This window comes from Psittacula echo (assembly GCF_963264785.1).
Source record: "Psittacula echo genome assembly, chromosome: 6".
Taxonomy (NCBI): domain Eukaryota; kingdom Metazoa; phylum Chordata; class Aves; order Psittaciformes; family Psittacidae; genus Psittacula; species Psittacula echo.
Genome location: NC_137743.1, coordinates 66,742,804 through 66,762,322, shown reverse-complemented (window position 1 = coordinate 66,762,322; position 19,519 = coordinate 66,742,804). Strand labels below are relative to the sequence as shown.

Genomic DNA, 19,519 nt, shown 5'->3' with positions numbered 1-19,519 from the left:
ATTGATTTGGCATTTCAAGAATCTTTGGATGAGAGTCCAGGGTATAGGGCTGTAGAGCAGAAACCTAAACCAGAACAGGAAAAGCAAAGAATATCTTTTTATATCTTGGCTTGCTGCTGGAGCAGATTAGCTCTTTACATTAATATCTCAATATATTTCTAACTGAATTATTCCCTGGATGCCGTTATACGACATCCTAGCTGCCCTATTTGATGTAGTTGATGGTGCTACAGAACTACAGACAAGTATAAAAACACTGAGGTTATGGATGTCAGATGAAGTGGCAGTAAGCATGACAGGTTATCATCACCTGTCTGTCCTCACTCCTTTTTCATACCCTCTAGCTTCTAAACTCCTAGCAATTTCACACAGATTTGACAGGAAGAGAGAGGTGTTCTTAAAGTTATTTTAAAAATACTGCTTGGTTTGGGAAAAAATTGCACTTTTATCAGAGTTGCAGATTGTGCCCTTGCTGATGGCAGGGCTGCAGCTTTAGTTTAAGTTACTTGTTATTTTTTTACTTCATGTTAGCTGGTGACTATACATGTTCAGCCTGTGATCTGTTTTGCTTTGAGAATAGCTGTGGAGAAGAAGGAGGAAAAGGGGTGAACAGGAGGCAATTGAGGGTTTCATGGGAGATGTAGTCAGAAGAAATGCTGAGGAGGTGATGAAGGTCAGCAAAGAGAAGCAATTTTGCAGGAGACAAGTTCATTATCTCAGTAGTTAAGCTCTGAAATACTCAGCATCTTTTGGTTAGGATTGCCATTATTAGCAGCTGAGAATACTTAACCTAGACTGTTAAAGAATGAACAGGCAGTAGCTGAAACTTGTTTGTTGTTTACCTTTTGATGGAAAAAACCCATCCCTTTTCGTATAATTCTAACATAACAGAGAAGGTGAACACTTGGGAGGACATCAGTAAAAAGTGTGCCTCTGTTATCTGACTAGACATAATCTTGAGATCATGAAGGTGCAGAGTTTTTTGCAGGGTTCTTACATTTTTATTGATTAATGAAGTATTATTCCGAAAGGAAACATGAAAATTCTTTGCATGTATTTCTCAATCATTTACCACCATTGCCTTCCAATTTGTCTCCTTTTCATGGTCCTCCTTTTCAGACCCAGGGTATTGGTCATTGCTAGTGACAGTATTACTAGAGATTAGTTAATTCAGGTATGGCAGGGTTATTTTGTTGTTTCATCTTCTGGCCTTTAGAAAACAGGTAGGCTATTTCTATGTTCACTGTTATTCTTTTGAAGTTGTTCTTACCAATTTTCTTGCTATTTGGATTTGGTCAGGTCAGGATTATTGTTTTGATGGATAGTAAATAAGCACATATATCTAATTCTTCTGGATAGTCAAGCTTAAACTGGTGGTAACAAGATACCTATGAAGCTTATGGATGCTCATAACCGAATCACTTTCTTTATATACAAAGCCTTTTAGAAGCTAAGACTTTTTTGGGTGACCCTCTTCATGTGATATTGTGAGTAGTTTTTGCCTCTTCATATCATATTTAGGGTCATATCCTATATATCCTATTTATTTGGAATTTTTCATTCTTTCTGTCAGCCAGAGAGCAATTGCCACCTCATCTGAGATGGTGGTGAAGTACAGCCATGTTACAGCAGAGCACTGCTTCCACACAGGGAGAATGTGGATCATCTCTTAATGCCTGCTCTGAATGTTTTGAAAAGAAAAAAATTTAATCAATGCACTGAATCTTCATGGATGCTTTTTTCTGTCTTCAGTATTTCTTTTACTGGGATTTAAAAGCAAAATACCTGAAAGTGAGAGTGTTTCTCCTTCTGGAGTAGGTAGCATAACCTGACTGAAACAGTTACCATGTTGTTTTTCTTGCTAACTCCGATGCTTTTGCTGCTGCAGAGCTGGGGGATTACCAGAGGCAAGGTTGGCCCACTGGTGAATGGGATGGGTGCCCTGGTGACAGAAGATACTGAGATGGCAGAGTTATTGAATGCCTTCTTTGTCTCTGTCTACTCTGCCGGAGGCAGTCCTGAAGAGCACTGTACTCCTGAGACCTCAGATGAAGCCAGGTCACTGGAGCAGTTTGCCTTAGTCCATGAGGAATGGGTTAGGGACCAGTTGAGCAATCTAGACATCCATAAATCCATGGGTCCAGATGGGATGCACCCGCGGGTGCTGAGGGAACTGTCGGAAGTCATTGCTAGACCACTCTCCATCATCTTTACCAAGTCTTGGGAAACGGGAGAGGTGCCTGAGGACTGGAGGAAAGCAAATGTCATTCCAGTCTTCAAAAAGGGCAAGAAGGAGGACCCGGGTAACTATAGACCGGTCAGCCTCACCTCCATCCCTGGAAAAGTGATGGAACACCTTATCCTTGATGCCATCTTAAGGCATGTCAAGGATAAGAGGGTTATGAGGGGCAGTCAACATGGCTTTACCAAGGGGAAGTCATGCTTGACCAACCTCATAGCCTTTTATGAGGAAATAACATTGTGGATGGATGATGGCAGAGCGGTGGATGTGGTCTGCCTTGACTTCAGCAAAGCATTTGACACAGTCTCCCACAGCATCCTCATAGCTAAATTGAGGAAGTGTGGCCTGGATGATCAGGTAGTGAGATGGACTGCGAACTGGCTGAAGGACAGAAGCCAGAGAGTTGTAGTCTATGGGGCGGAGTCCAGTTGGAGGCCTGTATCTAGTGGAGTGCCTCAAGGGTCAGTATTGGGACCAGTATTATTTAATATATTCATCAATGATTTAGATGAGGGAATTGAGTGTACTGTCAGCAAGTTTGCTGATGACACTAAGCTGGGAGGAGTGGCTGACACGCCAGAAGGCTGTGCTGCCATCCAGCGGGACCTGGACAGGCTGGAGAGTTGGGCAGGGAGAAACTTGATGAAATATAACAAGGGAAAGTGCAGAGTCCTGCATCTGGGCAGGAACAACCCCAGGTTCCAGTATAGGTTGGAGAACGACCTGTTAGCAGTGAAGGGGAGAGGGACCTGGGGGTCCTAGTGGATGGCAGGATGACCATGAGCCAACACTGTGCCCTTGTGGCCAAGAAGGCCAATGGCATCCTGGGGTGTATTAGAAGGGGGGTGGTCAGTAGGTCGAGAGAGGTCCTCCTTCCCCTCTACTCTGCCCTGGTGAGACCGCCTCTGGAATATTGTGTCCAGTTCTGGGCCCCTCAGTTCAAGAAGGACAGGGAACTGCTGGAGAGAGTCCAGCGCAGGGCGACAAAGATGATTAAGGGAGTGGAGCATCTCCCTTATGAGGAAAGGCTAAGGGAGCTGGGTCTCTATAGTTTGGAGAAGAGGAGACTGCGGGGGGACCTTATTAGTGTATATAAATATATAAAGGGGGAGTGTCATGAGGATGGAGCCAGGCTCTTCTCAATGGCTAACAATGATAAGACAAGGGGTAATGGGTATAAACTGGAACACAAGAGGTTCCACTTAAACTTGAGAAGAAACTTCTTCTCAGTGAGGGTGACAGAACACTGGAACAGGCTGCCCAGGGAGGTTGTGGAGTCTCCTTCTCTGGAGACATTCAAAACCCGCCTGGACACATTCCTGTGTGACCTTATCTAGGTGTTCCTGCTCTGGCAGGGGGATTGGACTAGATGATCTTTTGAGGTCCCTTCCAATCTCTAACATACTGTGATACTGTGATACTGTGATATATTTTACTGGGTTTATTGAGAATTAAGTAGAGAATAGTAACACTGGTAAAATCCTGGTTAATTTATGATGAAATTGTCTCTATGGTAGATCTGAAGCAAGGTTGTCTTTTTATAAACTGACGTGGTTGGGGTTTTTGATTGTCATGCAGAGCTACAAGATAAGCATACAAGTGTGCGTGACCTGCTTGTCCACCTGTTTGGTAACAGAACATGCTACATCGAGTGTAATGGCTTATAATGTTAACCTGTTTAACAGTTACTAACCATTCTGAATACTCTTTGAAGAAGAGTCAAAGTGTGGGTTTGTTGGATTTTGTTTGGTTTATTTATTTATTTTTCTTTTAAAGCAAAATATTTCTGTTTGCTGATTAAAGGATTTGATAGCATGAGTTGACTAAAATCAGGCATAGTCACTTTCCACTTAAAATATAACAAGTAGTGGTAATGAAATACTAACCATGGAGCTTTCAGAAACAGAGGGAAGAGTGAATAGCAGTAATGAGATGTCTACTTTAACTGAAGAGCGAGATTGTAAGAATAAACTGTAAAGTGTACGTTATACTTCAGTCCTACTTCAGTGCTACTGTTTCAAATGATTATTTGTGTTTGCCTGGGCACTTCACACTTTGCCAGACATATCAATGTGGAAAGATGAAAATGCTCACTAACAGACAATATTACCTGAGCAACCACTTGTGTTTTGAATGCTTGGCTTTACTGAGTGTCAGTGAATTCTTATGTTAAAAGTAAAAATAGCATTTCAGAAGAAACGTGAACCAACTGGTGTAGTCATTGCTAGGTGTGGTGTGCAGGTGTCAGTAACACTCAAGTGCCTCTCTCAGCTGTGAAGTGTTACTTTAAACTGCCTGTGCAGGTGCTGTGAGGCTTTCCAGCAAACACTGCCGTATGACTTGAGAACATGAAAGAAATGTTGATATTGCTCCCATTCCAGTTAGCTTGGAGCCTTTCTGGGCAATCACTGGCTTCTTCATACGTGTCCTGGGTTGAGCAGCAGCAGTCATTTTTCTCCTTCTTAGTAGCTGGTGCAGCACTGTGGTTTTGACTTTTGGCCTGGCAATAATACTGATAAAGCTGATGTTTTCAGTTGCTGGTCAGAATGTTTACCCTGACCAAGGACTTTGTGAGCCTCATGCTCTGCCAGGGAGGAGGAGAAGTCAGGAGGAAGCAGGGACAGAACACCTGACCCAAACTAGCCAAAGAGGTATTCCATACCACAGAACATCATGCCCAGGATAGAACTGAGAGTTCCTGGAAGGGCTGGATCACTGCGGGGTGGGGGTGAGGTACCAGCTGGTGAGCGGTTGTATTCTCTTCCTTGTTATTTCCTTTATTATTATTATTATTATTGGTGGCAGCAGTAGTGATTTGTGTTATACCTTAGTTATTAAACTGTTCTTATCTCAACCCGTGGGAGTTACATTCTTTCGATTCTCCTCCCCGTCCCTCCAGATGCGGAGGGAAGAAAGGTGGGGGGGAAGTAGACTGTGTGGTTCTGATTTACGGCCTGGGCTTAAACCACGACAATACGTAAGTTTAATTACTTTTGTAGTGTTCTGCTTTTGATCAGGCACCAACTAATCTATCTGTTAGAAATTAATATGGGAGTGGAGGTCTTTGGGCTGTATTTTATGGCTTGGTAGCAATTTCATGCAAACACGTGGTGAATTAGTGTTAACCCTCTAACAAGATTAACATTCTGCTAAAACTAACATAGCTCTTAAGTAGTGCTTTTTCTTTTTAAGTGCTGCTAAGGGTTTGAATTAAGTGAGGTCGTTCTTGTTCTTCTGTGATAATGCTATTTTCTGTGATAGCAGTAAGATGATATAATGCAGATTTGTAGTTGTGTATGGTAACAGGAACTGAGTGGTAGGGTCTTTTAGACAGTAGGCTGTGTTGGGATTTTGTGGGGGTTTTCTTGAGTGCTTACCTTGGTATTAGCATCTTCAAAGAAAGATACAAACTGAGTTTTGAATTAAAGAAGTTATTAATTTTCCTGGTATGAAAAATGCAGTTTGTTCTGTCTCCAAATAAATACATTTACTGTGCAAGTATTAAGTATATATTTGAAAAAATATGGTTATGTATCTTAGCAATTGAAGGCAAATAACCCTTAAAAATTCAGCTCTCTTTCAGAACTTTTTTTGATTGAAGTTATTTTTATTCATTCTGAAGAAAAGAGGCCTTGAATGTAAAAAGACTTTTATTCCCTCCCTTGCTTCTCCCCAGATAACAGGGTTTTCATCGCTTATTACCTTGACAGGATCCGGAAGTTATTAATGTTAGGTTAACCTTCTGGATATATAACCTTCTAACCAGAATATGTAACAAGTTATAGTAGAAGGCTTGTAAAATTCACCTGGTTGCCACAATAAAATTCATCTGGTTTCTCCTATGTTGAGACGATAACTTGTGTTTGCTAAAGCAACTTTTAATACCACTTGCACACTAATAATTTTATAATCTCTGGCTAGCAGTAGCTTCTAAATAGTAAGATTAGAGTTTCTTTTGTCCCTTATGCATTCGGTGACTAAACCCTGTCAGACACAGCACAGGGATGAACTGTGTTTAGCTTTCTCATCAATCTTCCAGACTGTGTAACTTGTGTTATTTATTATCCACATTTTAGCTGTGTTTAGTGTTAGTTTTGCTACTTGGAAAGAGCAACTTGCTGAGCAGTTCTGTGTTTTCTATATTAGTATCAACAATTTTACTGTTTCCATCTTATAAAAGATGAATATCATGTTGTGTTTCCACAAGTACGCAATAAAAATTTCTGTGTTTTGCCCTTGACTCTTTGGCCATAGTTTTCTTAATGTGCTCTTTCTTTTGTTCTTGTTATTGCAGTGCTTGGCTTCTGGTTATATGTAAGTTTTTCCTCTATTTTCTGTAAATTCATGGTTTTCCTCAAAATTATTTTTCTGAAGATGAGAGGGGTGAGAGAGGGGGAGCGTCTTACTGTTTTGAAATGGGTCTATCTTGTCTTAGTCGTGAGGTTATGTTTTAAGAATATTATCTAAACTTTCTCACACACTTGCCATCTGTTACCTTAAGAGGAAAGCATGAATTCTTAGTGGATTAGTCAGAATTGATTTCAGATAGGTTTTTCTTAAAAAACTGTTGTGTATAAATATTAGTAATCTTCATTTGCATATATATATGTTTGTGCTGCTATTTTATGAATACCAATTATAAACATCATTGGAATCTAAGCCACCACTAGTTTTAAATTCTGTGATCCTCTCCAGGCAGGCGGTCAATTCCTATAGTCAATTTTGTGTCAAAATGGGCTAATTCCATTAGACTTGCAAGTACAATGCTGTTACTTCCAAGTTGGAAAAATATTCAGTAATTTTTAGAAATTCCAGAGATATTTTAGTGCTGTCAGCCTAGGACTTGCAGCATATGTAGTGCTGTTACAATGATGCAACTTTGCTTCCTTGACATTTCCAGCTCTTTAGAAAGGCTTGTGTAAGGAACCGATCATCCCTTTGCTAATGTAATTCTTCAGTAGATAGTGACTACTTGCATGATCTTCTGCTTTGTGAGTTAGACCCCTGGGTTGTAAAAAGTCAGGAAAATAAGCTGTCAGTGTATCCAAAACGGACTGTTACCAATCTCCCCATTTTGCCCATTCAGCTTTTTGGTAGTTACTGATCTTTCATATTTTAGTCATATTATTAATACTAGGTCACATGTGTGCTTACAAATAAGCAGACTTGATTTTTTTTTTTTAATGCCCCAGTATTTGATTTGTTCTCAAAAACGCAAATGTTCTCATTACCAGGTTAGCATTTGTCCACTCGGGAACTTCTTTTTTATTATTAGTTTAAAATTTGTCTTCTTATAACTTGACTATGTTTTGATTTTTTGGTTTTGTTTTTTGCGAGTTTTTGTGGGTTTTTTTTTGTTGTTGTTGGTTGGTTGGTTTTTGTTTGGTTTTTTTATTGGGTTGGAAAGGAGCCAGGCTAGGCTGGTCTTGTTCCAAAGGGAGAATAGTGCCTCGTGGAATGCTTCTGCTTCATATCCTATTTACTGATTTGGGGGTGGGGAGAGAGATTAAATTATAGAACCTGTCTGCCTTTTTTTCTGACAGTGCTAGACGAAGGATACTTGAGACCATTTGGATGGTTTTCTGTGTCTATTTTGCAAATTTTTCTGTAAAGTTTAAGGAAGATAGGTACTGTAAGTGCAACCATTGTCTTTCTGTGTCCAGTTGTTGCCCACTGCTGTCTGTATGGTAGTCCAAAGGAGTTTATTAGATTATGTACCTTTAAGCAAGACTTACAAAGAACAACTTTTCACAAAGGTTCTTTTATTGAGGGAAACATAAGGCTTCCAAGAGTGGGTTTCTTCCTTCCCTTTCAGCCAAGTGCATTTAATCTTGTTTACTTACTGGACTGCCATATGGCCATGCCATGTTTGTAGAGTAGCTGTTTTGCAGAATGTGGTGAAACTATCCTCTAGCTGTAGTTTGGAGGTGAAGCCGTGAGTTCCCCATGGGAAATACTGAGTTCTATTAGGTGCTTTTGGGTAATCTGTTTCAATAACTGCTTTCTTATGTCTGAGGTTACTGCCCTGCAGAGCTAACACCATATACTAACAGATGTGAATTCACTGGGACAATGTTAATTACAGTTAATTGCCTGATTTACATGGTTGCAGTTACTTGTCTAGGTAGTTTTAGTGGGAAAATGCAAAAATTACAGAAACATAGTAAGCCAGCGTACATTAACTTTGTGTTAGCACTGCATGTTCTTGACTGGGGGGTAGCTGCTGCAGCTGCAGTCCATAATGGTGTTTTAATCTTACAGTGATGCTGAGTAAAACACTCAGTGACTTAAGCAGATAAACCTTGATTTTCAGCTAAATTGGGGTTCTGTATTTTTTCGTTTGTTCTTTTTCACTAGCTTATGTCTTTAAATAAAATTAATAAACATGCTGGTAAGTAAAATTCACCCTGTTACAAGTAACTTGTTCTTCTTTCTAGATTTCTGTCTTAATTTGTGTTGTTTATCTTGTATTTTTAAAGATTCAGAAATTCAGCTGGAGAGATTCCTAAAAATAGTGATGTGTGTAACAAGGCATTTCCTTTTCCTGGGAAACTGCATGATTCCCTCGCAAAATCAGAAAACTGCATCTGTTGGAAGCACTGCAATTGGCAGATGGTGTGGGAGGAGGGAAGAAGAGAGGAAGAAGGATTTGGGGGAATGTAGTTCTAGGAAAAAAAAAAAAGTCACACTATATCAAAGAGGAGATGACTGATTTCCTTGACTGATTTTTTTTTTTTTTTTTTTTTTTAACTATTTGGTGCATTTGCAACACACAGAGTATCTAATGTTTTGAAATGGAAAATGTGACTTCTGTGCAAGTTGGAAACTGTCTTGACAGCAGCAGGGTTTATTAAATATTTATTAAATTGATGATGGTTTAGAAAATTTGATCTTTAAAAATACCCTTTCAATTTCCTTACTGATTTTATTCTGAGTGTATCATGTTTGGAATGGGATGGGAAAGCACTCAAACCAGTTTTGTTACCTTTCTTAGGTTTTCAGTACTTACTCAAATGAAGACTATGATAGACGTAATGAAGAAGTTGACCCTGTGGCAGCCTCAGCTGAGTATGAACTTGAGAAAAGAGTGGAAAAAATGGAAGTGTTTCCTGTGGAAATTGAAAAAGGTGCAAATCAAACCTTGAACATTTGCAAGAGATACTGTGCGCACAAAAGATAAAAGCAATTTTAAACTCTGTTTTCCCTGAATTTAGGTCTTGAATTTTTGCATGTGTGTTCAGGCTTTCATTTGTGGCTGATTGTGTAGAATTTAGTGAACATTAACTGGACAGGCATCTACTAACTGCGAATTGTCATACTTAATTGAAGTTAGGAAGGCTACATTACTGAGTGACGGATCTGCACTAAATATGTACAATTCATAGATCCTGCTCTCTCATGAAGCTTTCAATCTAATAGGCAGTCATAACTACAGAACAAAAAGGCTTTAAGTAGCATCTAGATTGAAAACATGTCCTTTTTTTTAAGTGAATTTTCGTATCTTTTTTGAGGATGGACTTGGAACATGTTGAAGCAGCTCACTGCTTCTTGTGTTATGTGGCTTAATACAAGTTTTTTCTTTAATCCCTTAGGTGACAGTGGCCTGGGCATCAGTATTATTGGAATGGGAGTTGGTGCTGATCAGGGACTGGAAAAACTAGGTATTTTTGTAAAAACAATAACAGATGGTGGAGCTGCCCAGAGAGATGGACGGTGAGTTTTAAATTGAATTGGTTATGCTTTTTACAACTTTTTAACTGAGCACAGTTGTTTTCATTGGATATGCTAATTACTGTGAATATAAGTATAAAAGCTGAGTGTAACTGAATAAATATTGTATTCCTGCTTTGTGTTTTTTTTAAACGGGTTTTATTTGATAGGGAATATTTTTGCAAAATAAGCATAGATCTGCTTACAGCATATGTAAGAACAACATAGAATGTGCCTGTGTGCAAAAATGCCACAAAATTATGTTGACACCCCAAATCACCAATCACTATGTAAATAGTAGAAAAACCAGAAAGACAAATAGTGTGTGAATTTTAATAGGTGATCTGCACAGAAGCTGAGGACCAAGATATTTTTTTAAGCAGTTAATTTTTTGAGACTCATAATTTCTAATTATAAATACTAGTGAGTTTTCAGTGAAACTTGTCAAAAAATTGTTAAGCCAAAATATTTTTGTTGAACTGATAGCTAATAATTTATTTATTTCGCAGAATTCAAGTAAATGATCAGATTGTTGAGGTTGATGGCATAAGTCTAGTAGGAGTTACTCAGTTCTTTGCAGCCACTGTACTAAAAAACACCAAAGGCACGGTGAGGTATGTATGTTTTCTATTAAATACTACTTTGACTTTGTCACTTTGATTTTGTCATTTTTCATTAATGGAGAGTACAAAAACTGTAATCTGAAAGTTTTACAAAGACATTGTTGAATGCAACAGTAAGGCAAACTAATTTCTTACGGATATCTTAAGCTTTTTGCTGCAATAATTTATTTGTCTTCTGCAGGTTTCTGATTGGCAGAGAGAAGCCAGGAACTCAGAGTGAAGTAGCACGCCTCATTAGTGAGACCTTAGAGCAGGAGAGATGTCTGTATGAGCAGCACTATGTTCATGATGATACAGAGCAGGTAAAATATCATGCATACCTACATATTTTTAAAAGTACATTAGCACTACATGCATTAACTTTGGAAAATGGAGTAGCTGTTTTTTTAATCAAATTGAAGCAAAAAACCCAAAAAGATAAAACAGGTAATTTGTTAAAACCAGAAATTGCAAACTTCATACATTATTATTACAAGGCACGTGATTATCGCTACTTGCTATCCTCCCAATTTATCAACAATCCAAAAGGTTTTTTTGAAGTATCAGCTGTGTGTGATTGCTTCATGTGTGGCTTACTCAGCTCTTTTGTGGAACACTGATGAAGGTGTCTGCAAGTCATCTTCAACGCTTATCCTAGGTGTAAGAAACTAAAAAGGAATACTAAGGAGTTGAGAAAAAATTTACAACTGATTGGATTTCCTGTGTGCTTTTGTTATTGCTGCTACCATAATGCAAAGTGTGTGTGTGTGTGTTTTATGATTTTCCCATTTTGTCAGGATGATGACTATGATGATGATGACGATACATATGAGTCCCATTTACATGGAAAATCTGTAGAAGTTTTTGATCTTCCTGACAATGAAGATATTGGTTTACCACTGGATATGGATTCGGCACAGTCTCTTCTTAAATTTAAAGAGGTGTGGTGGCAATTTCTTAAATATTCTTTGTGATGGATCGGGATGCATCTGAACCTTGTAAAATTTGGATATAATCTCCTACATGTCCCCCTCATTGTGCTTTTGAGCTTGTTTTCCCAACATTGCCATAAATCTCTGTAAATGTCCCCTGAAATGTAGGTCTTCTGCAGTTTTCTGATCCCTGCTTCCACGTACATATTTATATTATATTAAATGATCTTTTGATTTAAATGAAGTTTAAAAAAACCCTTGAAAACAAGCAGTAGAACCCAACATCACTTCCTTCCCTGTTGTGATGTCTGAACATTGCATTAAATAGGTATGATGCTTCTCTTAGTTCTTCTTTGGCCCATTGGACTTCGTATTTATTTGCTGCATAGTAGAATGGCTTTAGCTATGGGGGGAGCGTGGTGGGGCAGATCTCTAGTGATTGTTAGATGCTCTTCGGGAAGATTGTTAGATGCTCTTCAGGAAGACAAGTAATATACAGCTGATCTCTTGCTGTAGTCCCTGAAGTCTGCACTTTATTCTGTAGATGGGCATTTTTTTTTTGTTTGAAGGGTTTTTTCAATGATGATGCCTTCTGGGGTTTTTTTATGGTGTATTTTTTGGAGGTAATGAGTTTGTAAACCCAATAGGGCGTTCCAGACTGTGAATCCCAACTTAATGTAATTGGAAAATTGGGTTCCCTTTTCCCAAGGTTTTTATAAATAGGCACATTTGATTTATTCAGGTCTGTGGAATTTAGGTGGGGATGTAAGTGGTGTAGTCTGTGGCGTTTAGGGGTCTGGGCTACTTTGGTAAATGTAAGTCCCTGTCATTTCACTCTGGAGGGAAAAAATATACTGCAAATAAACTTTTGTCAGATGCCATTGTGCATATAAGAGCTTATTTTAGTAAAGGATCAATATTTTGGAGACCTTAAGTCTGATCTCTTGATAACGATGTTGCGAAGTTGACATTTCAGGCTGTTGATCACTAGAGAACATTTACAGTTTTTATAGGTTAGGAAGCATAACAGCAGGCTACAGCATCTTTTCATAATTGCTATATTTACTTAGAATACAATTAAATTCTCAGCTAGAATCGTTACTGTGCTGTTATTAACAATCTAAATGAAGGCTAGTCATGGATTCGTTTTACTGTGTGTTTGATGCACTATGCTGTGTCACAAAACAAAACAACAACAAAAAACCCCACAAACCAAAACCACAAAAACCAGCCAAACAAAAACAACCACCCCAGGGTTACAGATGGAAAGGGAGATAGAAGAATTAACTAATAGTTGACAAAAAAAGTGCTCTTTTGCACTTGCGCTGTTTTCTTAAGACATGTTAAGGATAATCTTTACATTTGGCTTAGGTGTAGCTTTTATTTTGAATAATCCTATAAAGATTTGTGGTGTAAAATACAAGGCTTAATTTTAGAACAAAGCCAGTATGTTTATTTGTAAGTGCTGGTAAGTAAAAATACTTAGTACTGGTAAAATTTTACTTGAGTCTGTGTACTGGTTGTCATCAATAGCATATTGCTGCTTTTTCATTGTCTTGGCACATTAAAATATTATATTAACCTACCCACTTTTCTTACTGTCTATACAGCAGTGTAGGATTTTTAGCTGTAGGTGGTCATGAATTGATTTTTGTAGCAAATAGAATATACCATGGAACTTTTTGGGTTTGAGTTCAACTTTTTAATAAAAGCTCATGATCAGTTCTGTAATTGACAAAAGAAGTTGACTTTCTTCCTCAAACCATTTTTATTGTAGCATAAGGAAATCATGGACAAATAATTAAAACTAGGATTTCAAATGCCATTTTGTGTGCGTCCATATGATTTGTTTGTTTGTTTTTCAGCTACAATTGAAACATGCAGTAACAATAGCTGAAGTGAATCAGCTGAAGGAGAGAGTAAGTTTGCAGAGAATGTTATTATTGGGAGGGAGTAGAGGGTGTTGGTTGGTTTGGGTTTTCTTATTTCAACTTACAAATTTTACCAAGAATAGGCTGAATGCAGAAGGCAGCAATCTGTTTTAAGCCTCAGGCTCTATGTACTGTGTGTTACGCTAGACAGGCATTTCTAAACTGAAAAGCTGTGCTCAAATTAAAAATAAAATAAATCCCAACAACACCACCAAAAAAAACCCCAACAAAACCCACCCAACCTCAAAATCTCCCCTGTGCTATTATAAAATGAATGCTTCAGCATTACTGCTTAGAGTAGAACTGAATATAATGGTGTACTGTATGAAACAAGCTCCCAAACAAATACAAGAATGTTTTCAGTGGATAGAACTTGTCTTATTTAGTATAGACTTGGCACTTAACAGACGATGGTTCGTGGCCAGCTTTCTGTTACCAGAAAGTTATCTTTTTTCTCTTTTTTCCCTTCTCAAATTTCTGACATGCTCTGGGGAGAGAGCCTTTTTCAGCTTTTTTGGATTCCCCCCCCCCCCTCCTTGTGAGAATTGGTTCAACGCTTCAGCTTTCTCTGGGAAAGGGTTTATTGTTCTTGCTGCTTTTTCCACTGATGGAGATCTGTGCCTTTTTCTGGAAATACTTGTTGTAGGTGAGCTGATGCTTTTATTCCATTGCCCTTCAGTGGACAAATTGCAGCACATGGCTGGGGTCAGGTAGCAAGTGGGGAGGGAACAGTGCTGCAGATTGTGATGATTTTGAATAACAGTATCTGTTGGGGGTTTTCTTGCACTCTGCAAACTTTCAGAGCTCCAAGTGTAGAGAAGCAAGCAACCAAAACTTCTTTGTGTTCTTATGATAGTGCTGATTTTGGTTTCTGACAGTGCTTCTTGTCCTTGCAGTATTCTTGAAATTTGGCCCATCTGGATTATTAAAAAACATTTAAAATGTTAGTGTTAGTGCAACTCACTCTGCCATTTTTAATTCAAGAAATTCTTGGTCCTTTCAGGATCTCTCTTCCACCAGCAGTGATCGTAACTGGCATCAAAAGCAGTGATTTCCTCTGTAAATGGTGTCCCCAAAGGAGGTGTGGACATACTTAAGTGATACCCTGTCTGCTCACTCCTGCAAGGCCTGGAGAACTTCACATGTTACCATTCCCTTTTATAATGTGGCTACTGTCAAGCTGAAGGGGCTCTATCCCTTTCTTTTGTTATGGTAATGTTTGGTGGTTTTCTGCATTAGCCCCAGGAAAGCAAACCATGGATGCATCATAGTTTATTAGGAAGACCAATGTCTAGAAGAGTACCAGGGAAGATCAGCTGGCTTCATTAGTTTTGTTCAAAAAACTGTTGGTAACAATGTAGTAGGACAGGGAGCTTGTCTTATACAGGTTAAGATCCTGTATCTCCAGTTCCCATGTAACCAAAATAGGCCTCTCCAGAGGTAGAAAGAGGTAGTGAGGTCTTGAATAAATCAATAACAAGTAACAATAAAGGTCTTATTCATTTTATCTCTTTAAAAGGAAGCAATACTAATAAGGAAGCAGTAGAAAACTCTCGGGTTTGAGTTCTAAACTTACTTGGATTAGCAATGGTTGGGAGAGTTGATAAGAGTTCTTTAAAAGTTCAGTGTCTTGTTTTAATATTACAGATAAGTGTTTAATGGCTATTAGCTATTCTCTACCTGAATGTGTATAAACAGCTGGTTTTTATTTCATCTTTTAGTTTAGATTAATTCCTTAAGTATCAATTTTTTCAGTTAAAAATTGTTGAAGCTGAAAAAAATGAATGGAAACTGAGTCGAGCCCAACTTCAGCAAAACTTAGATGAAAGCAAAGAGAAAATTAAGAAGTTAGAGACCTACTGGTTAGAGGCACAGAGTTTATGCAAAACAGTAAACGAGCATCTTAAAGAAACTCAAGAACAATGTGATGCCCTTGAAAAGAAATACAGCAAGGCCAAGAAACTGCTTAAAGATTATCAACAAAAGTAAGTACCCCAATATCCCAGGTTCTGTTTCTTGCTTGTATGTTTTGTATATTATGGGGAAAACTGACAGCAATACCTGAGGTTAGGTTTTGCTTAACATACTTTCTTTGTATTTTGTCAGAGTTTAGGGAAGCAATGGGCTATAGATGCTGAATTCTTACCTACCTTAAGTCACCACCTTCTGGAAAGGTTCTTCAAAAATTTTGCTGCTGCTTTTGATTCTAAGCTTAGGAAAAATTATTTTCTATTTCAATAACAATTTTTTAAAACAACTTAGTTGAGAAACTGTAATACGTCTATACTTTTGGAAGGACTACTTGAAATCTGGCATGAGGTACTTGGCAATACCTTTTGCTGTTTGTGGAAAAACCCTCTAGTTTTGACAAACTTAGATGTTCCAAATAGAGTAGGCATCAAAGGATATGTAATAAGAGCCAGATACGTGTGATTCAGTCTGAATTAGGAGTTGTAGGGGGAGTAGAAGGAATTCTGAGAATTAAGGTTTTGGGTTTTGTACCTAGCCCATCAAAATGCAGCATGAAAACAGTATGTTTGGTCTGTTAACATGTTTGAGATTTTTAGTACAGGTAATATTGCTTATCCAGTATGGCTGTTGTCATACAGGTGTCTGTTCTACCTTTTTTCCTCTTAGCTAAACAGGAGCTAAATGCAAAATACTTGTAGAAGTATCTTGTTAATACAGAACACAACCATTGATCTTGGTGGTTCGTATCTTAAGTATCTCCACCTGCTACTTACTTTTAAAGGTAGTTTTCATTATCTTTAGGTCTGTAATCCACATTGGGAAATGTTATTTTTCCAAGTACTTTTTGGTGAGCTTTTTAAAGGTCTCCTTTCCCCTCTTCTCCCAAGCTTATCCACATGGAAGCTCAAAAGTACGTTAAAATGACTGCTAACAGGCTAGTTTCCATTTCCTTGCTGTATTGCAAATGCCCATTAGTCCTTTGACTGTCTCTGAAGCTTTTGCATTTTGTGTAGATATTCTATGCTTATTTGCTGTGTTTTTATGTTATTCCATCTGACTTGCAGGAAAAAAGCAGCTTTTATTTTTGGTTCCTTCCTGCAATCATTGTTTCTTTTTGTAAAACCAGCCACTGCAATTTCTGAAGGATTAACCAAGTAAAAACTTGAAATGCAACTTATTCTCATATAAAGAAGTTTAGCATAGCTTTTGGAAAGAAAATACCATGTGTGCATGTATCTTTGTGGAAAAGAGATATATCTTTGTCTAAGATGTAATGATTGCAGTCATGCATATATTTCATGCTTTAAATGTGTATGCAACTTGCCACTTTTAAAGGTTGAGAGATGGTTGTAACATTGTAGTAAAAGTGTTGCAACACATCCTTTTTTCAGCCCAGAGTAAATTGTGATGTCGTATATATTTTCTTTTGAAGACAGTAAGAGCAAACAAATACGTAAGTCATTTTATGACCTGACAAGATTAATGAATACGTTATACGTTAGAGACTTGATTTTTTTTCAATGATTGCTTACAGTGCTTTTTAGTAAATGCAACTGTGTGTATTTCTATGTATTTTTCTACATTTCTGTATGTTACTGTTTCATATATATGTGTACGTTTTTTTCACCAGAGAAACAGAATTTATGAAAAAAGAAGAAGATCATTCAAGGCTACTTGAAGAGAGAGACCAGAAATATGCAGAACAGCTGAGAGTATATCAGGAAAAAGTAAAGGAGTATTATATTTTGAAATAGACTTCTGCATTCTCAGAGAGTTGTATTTCACTTCTGAATTTTAATTCTTGCAGATTTCAGAGCTTGAAAGTAAATTAAAAGTATATGAGAGAATGCCATATATGTTTGGAGGTGGCAGTTTATTGGAAGATGTCTGTCAAAGTCCAGGCCAATATAATGAAGATTTGAAGACTAAAGAAGAAAAAGAAACTGAATCAACAGAAGACAGACTAAATTCTTCCGATATGTTAATTTCTGGTATGTTATAGGATCTTTGATTTGCATTTAATAAAAATTAATAGTTATATGTGTAGTAGTTGTTAAAAGAAGTTGTTTGCTATTTCCTACAGACGGGGTAAATGTTTGACCTGAACAAGTGTGGATATTTTTGTTTAGGTCCCCCAACATTTTCCGTATTTGTAGTAATGTATTTCTTAAATGCTGTGCGAAAGAGGAGATAGGTGGAGAGAGATACATCTTTACTGTTCCTCAGGTTCTCTGTTAGTGAAACTGATAGTATTAGTGGGACTAAACCACTGAGATTTGTCAGTTAAAATCCCACTGATTTTAAGCTATGATTTACACCAAAACTTGCTGCTTTTTAATTTGTCTTGTAATTTTATGTCTAGAATCAGAATTAGAATTAGAATTAGAATTCTATAGAATTAGAATGTTATAAAATATCCAATGGTGGTTTAAAGGAGGACATTTTTAAAAGATGTAGTAGATGCTTATGTACTTTAAAAAGTCTTAAAGAACAAGGACAGGAAAGTACATTTTGGGCACAAATTCTCACCTGTTTGAGAGTAAAATTCCATTTTCAAGCCATAATACAATTATATCCTGATCTGATGGATATTTTTTTCTTGAAGAAATTGAATAGAAATATATATTAAAAAAATAAAATTGCTACCATAATGTTAAAATATTATAATATTATATAAAATGGTATTTTCACATAGTGAAATGGTAGTAATGATTAACAGGTAAAATAATTGTGATGTAACTTCTGAATATTTTTCTGAACAGTGGGTTGGAGAATTTGCCTACTAGTTGTTTTGGACTTTTTGGTTTTTTTTAAATAATACATATTTGTTGCAGATTTTGATGCTTTTGTTGGGGATACTCCCAGATTAGACACCAGCGCACACAAAGCAAAAGCTCAGCTTGCTTTGAAAGTAAAACGCCAGCCACCTTCTCGATCAAAACTGAAAGAATCACTTGGGGCTGGACAGCAGACTGCAGATCTGCAGGTACCGATATTGGTGGATAATTATGCATTCAGGAGCCTGAAAGTATGTTCAGTTTTATCTGTATTTGCAATTTTAAGTGTTGCCCGTGCTTCATTCAGACTGTGACAAAGCATCATATTTTTATGCTGTAAATGAAAAACCCTATTTGGGTTCATACCACATGTCATCTCTGATATGTTCTTTCTGGAAATGTTGATTTGAAGTTAGCAAAGAAACACACAAGCTTGTTGTGTTCTGCTTCTACTTACTGAAAGCTTTTGGTATAGTTACAGTGGTATGTTGTGAAATATGTTTGTCTATCATGTAATTCTCTCATCTGAAACAAGTTAGTTAACAAATTTCTTCAAAAAGTAAGCGCTCTGAAATGCTTCATTGTTCCATAAATAATCATTTAAGCCCACAAAAAGTATACAAATAAAATATTCTAGCGTGTTTCTGGAAAGCAGGTTAATTAGGGTGTATATAGTTAGTATATGAAATAGCCTGTCATAGAGGGAGAAGACTGAGCTACTTCACTTAGTCTAAAAAGTGGTTGCATTGAATTAGAATGGCCAAGATATACCAGAACATTTCTGACTTGGCTGGAGAAAGATGATTTGGGATGTGCAGAAAGATCTGTGTATGTAACTTAAAATTTTCTGAACTGAGTAAGTTTGTGTGTAGTACAGTATATCCATACATCTAGTGGAAGATCAGATAGTAAATTATTATCTGTCATGTTTGTCATAAAATAACTTTTGTATTTGTTGAAGGATGAGGATTCAGAAGATGCTGTTCTCAACAGAGACCTTTCCTCTGTGTACCTAACCAAGACCTTAGAAATAAGTGAAAAATTAACTCTCCCACACCTGGATGACATAGATCGAAAGAGTGAAAAGCTTGAACAAACAGAAAGCACAGAAAGTCCTCTAGAGTCAAGTCCTTCTGCTTCCACACACTCTTCTCCAGTACACAAACCAAACAGTGAAAATAGCACAACTACCACTCGTTCACCTCCTCCTGAAGAGATGGCTCCAAATTCTCCTCAAGGGTATTCCAAGAATGTTAAGCAAAGAGAAGCAAAAGGGAAAGGCAAAGAAGCCAAGGGTAAAACTTAAGAGTTTATTATTATTTTAATCCTTTGGGCTAAAGTATTACAGATTTTG

The 19,519-nt window shown here is 37.5% G+C and overlaps 1 protein-coding gene across 1 annotated transcript in view; it reads left to right on the top strand.

Moving 5' to 3' along the window:
• LOC308223096 (neurabin-1-like) overlaps positions 1-19,519 on the top strand; it is a gene marked incomplete at both ends in the record, with an annotated part of 42,272 nt that overhangs the window by 6,778 nt on the left and 15,975 nt on the right. Inside the window, 11 exons of the mRNA XM_080621742.1 lie at positions 9,237-9,369; positions 9,835-9,955; positions 10,462-10,566; positions 10,757-10,877; positions 11,352-11,495; positions 13,352-13,405; positions 15,173-15,402; positions 17,019-17,115; positions 17,196-17,379; positions 18,223-18,374; positions 19,127-19,460. Coding sequence (XP_080477868.1) covers positions 9,237-9,369; positions 9,835-9,955; positions 10,462-10,566; positions 10,757-10,877; positions 11,352-11,495; positions 13,352-13,405; positions 15,173-15,402; positions 17,019-17,115; positions 17,196-17,379; positions 18,223-18,374; positions 19,127-19,460 — 1,675 coding nt within the window. The remainder of the gene's footprint in view (positions 1-9,236; positions 9,370-9,834; positions 9,956-10,461; positions 10,567-10,756; positions 10,878-11,351; positions 11,496-13,351; positions 13,406-15,172; positions 15,403-17,018; positions 17,116-17,195; positions 17,380-18,222; positions 18,375-19,126; positions 19,461-19,519) is intronic.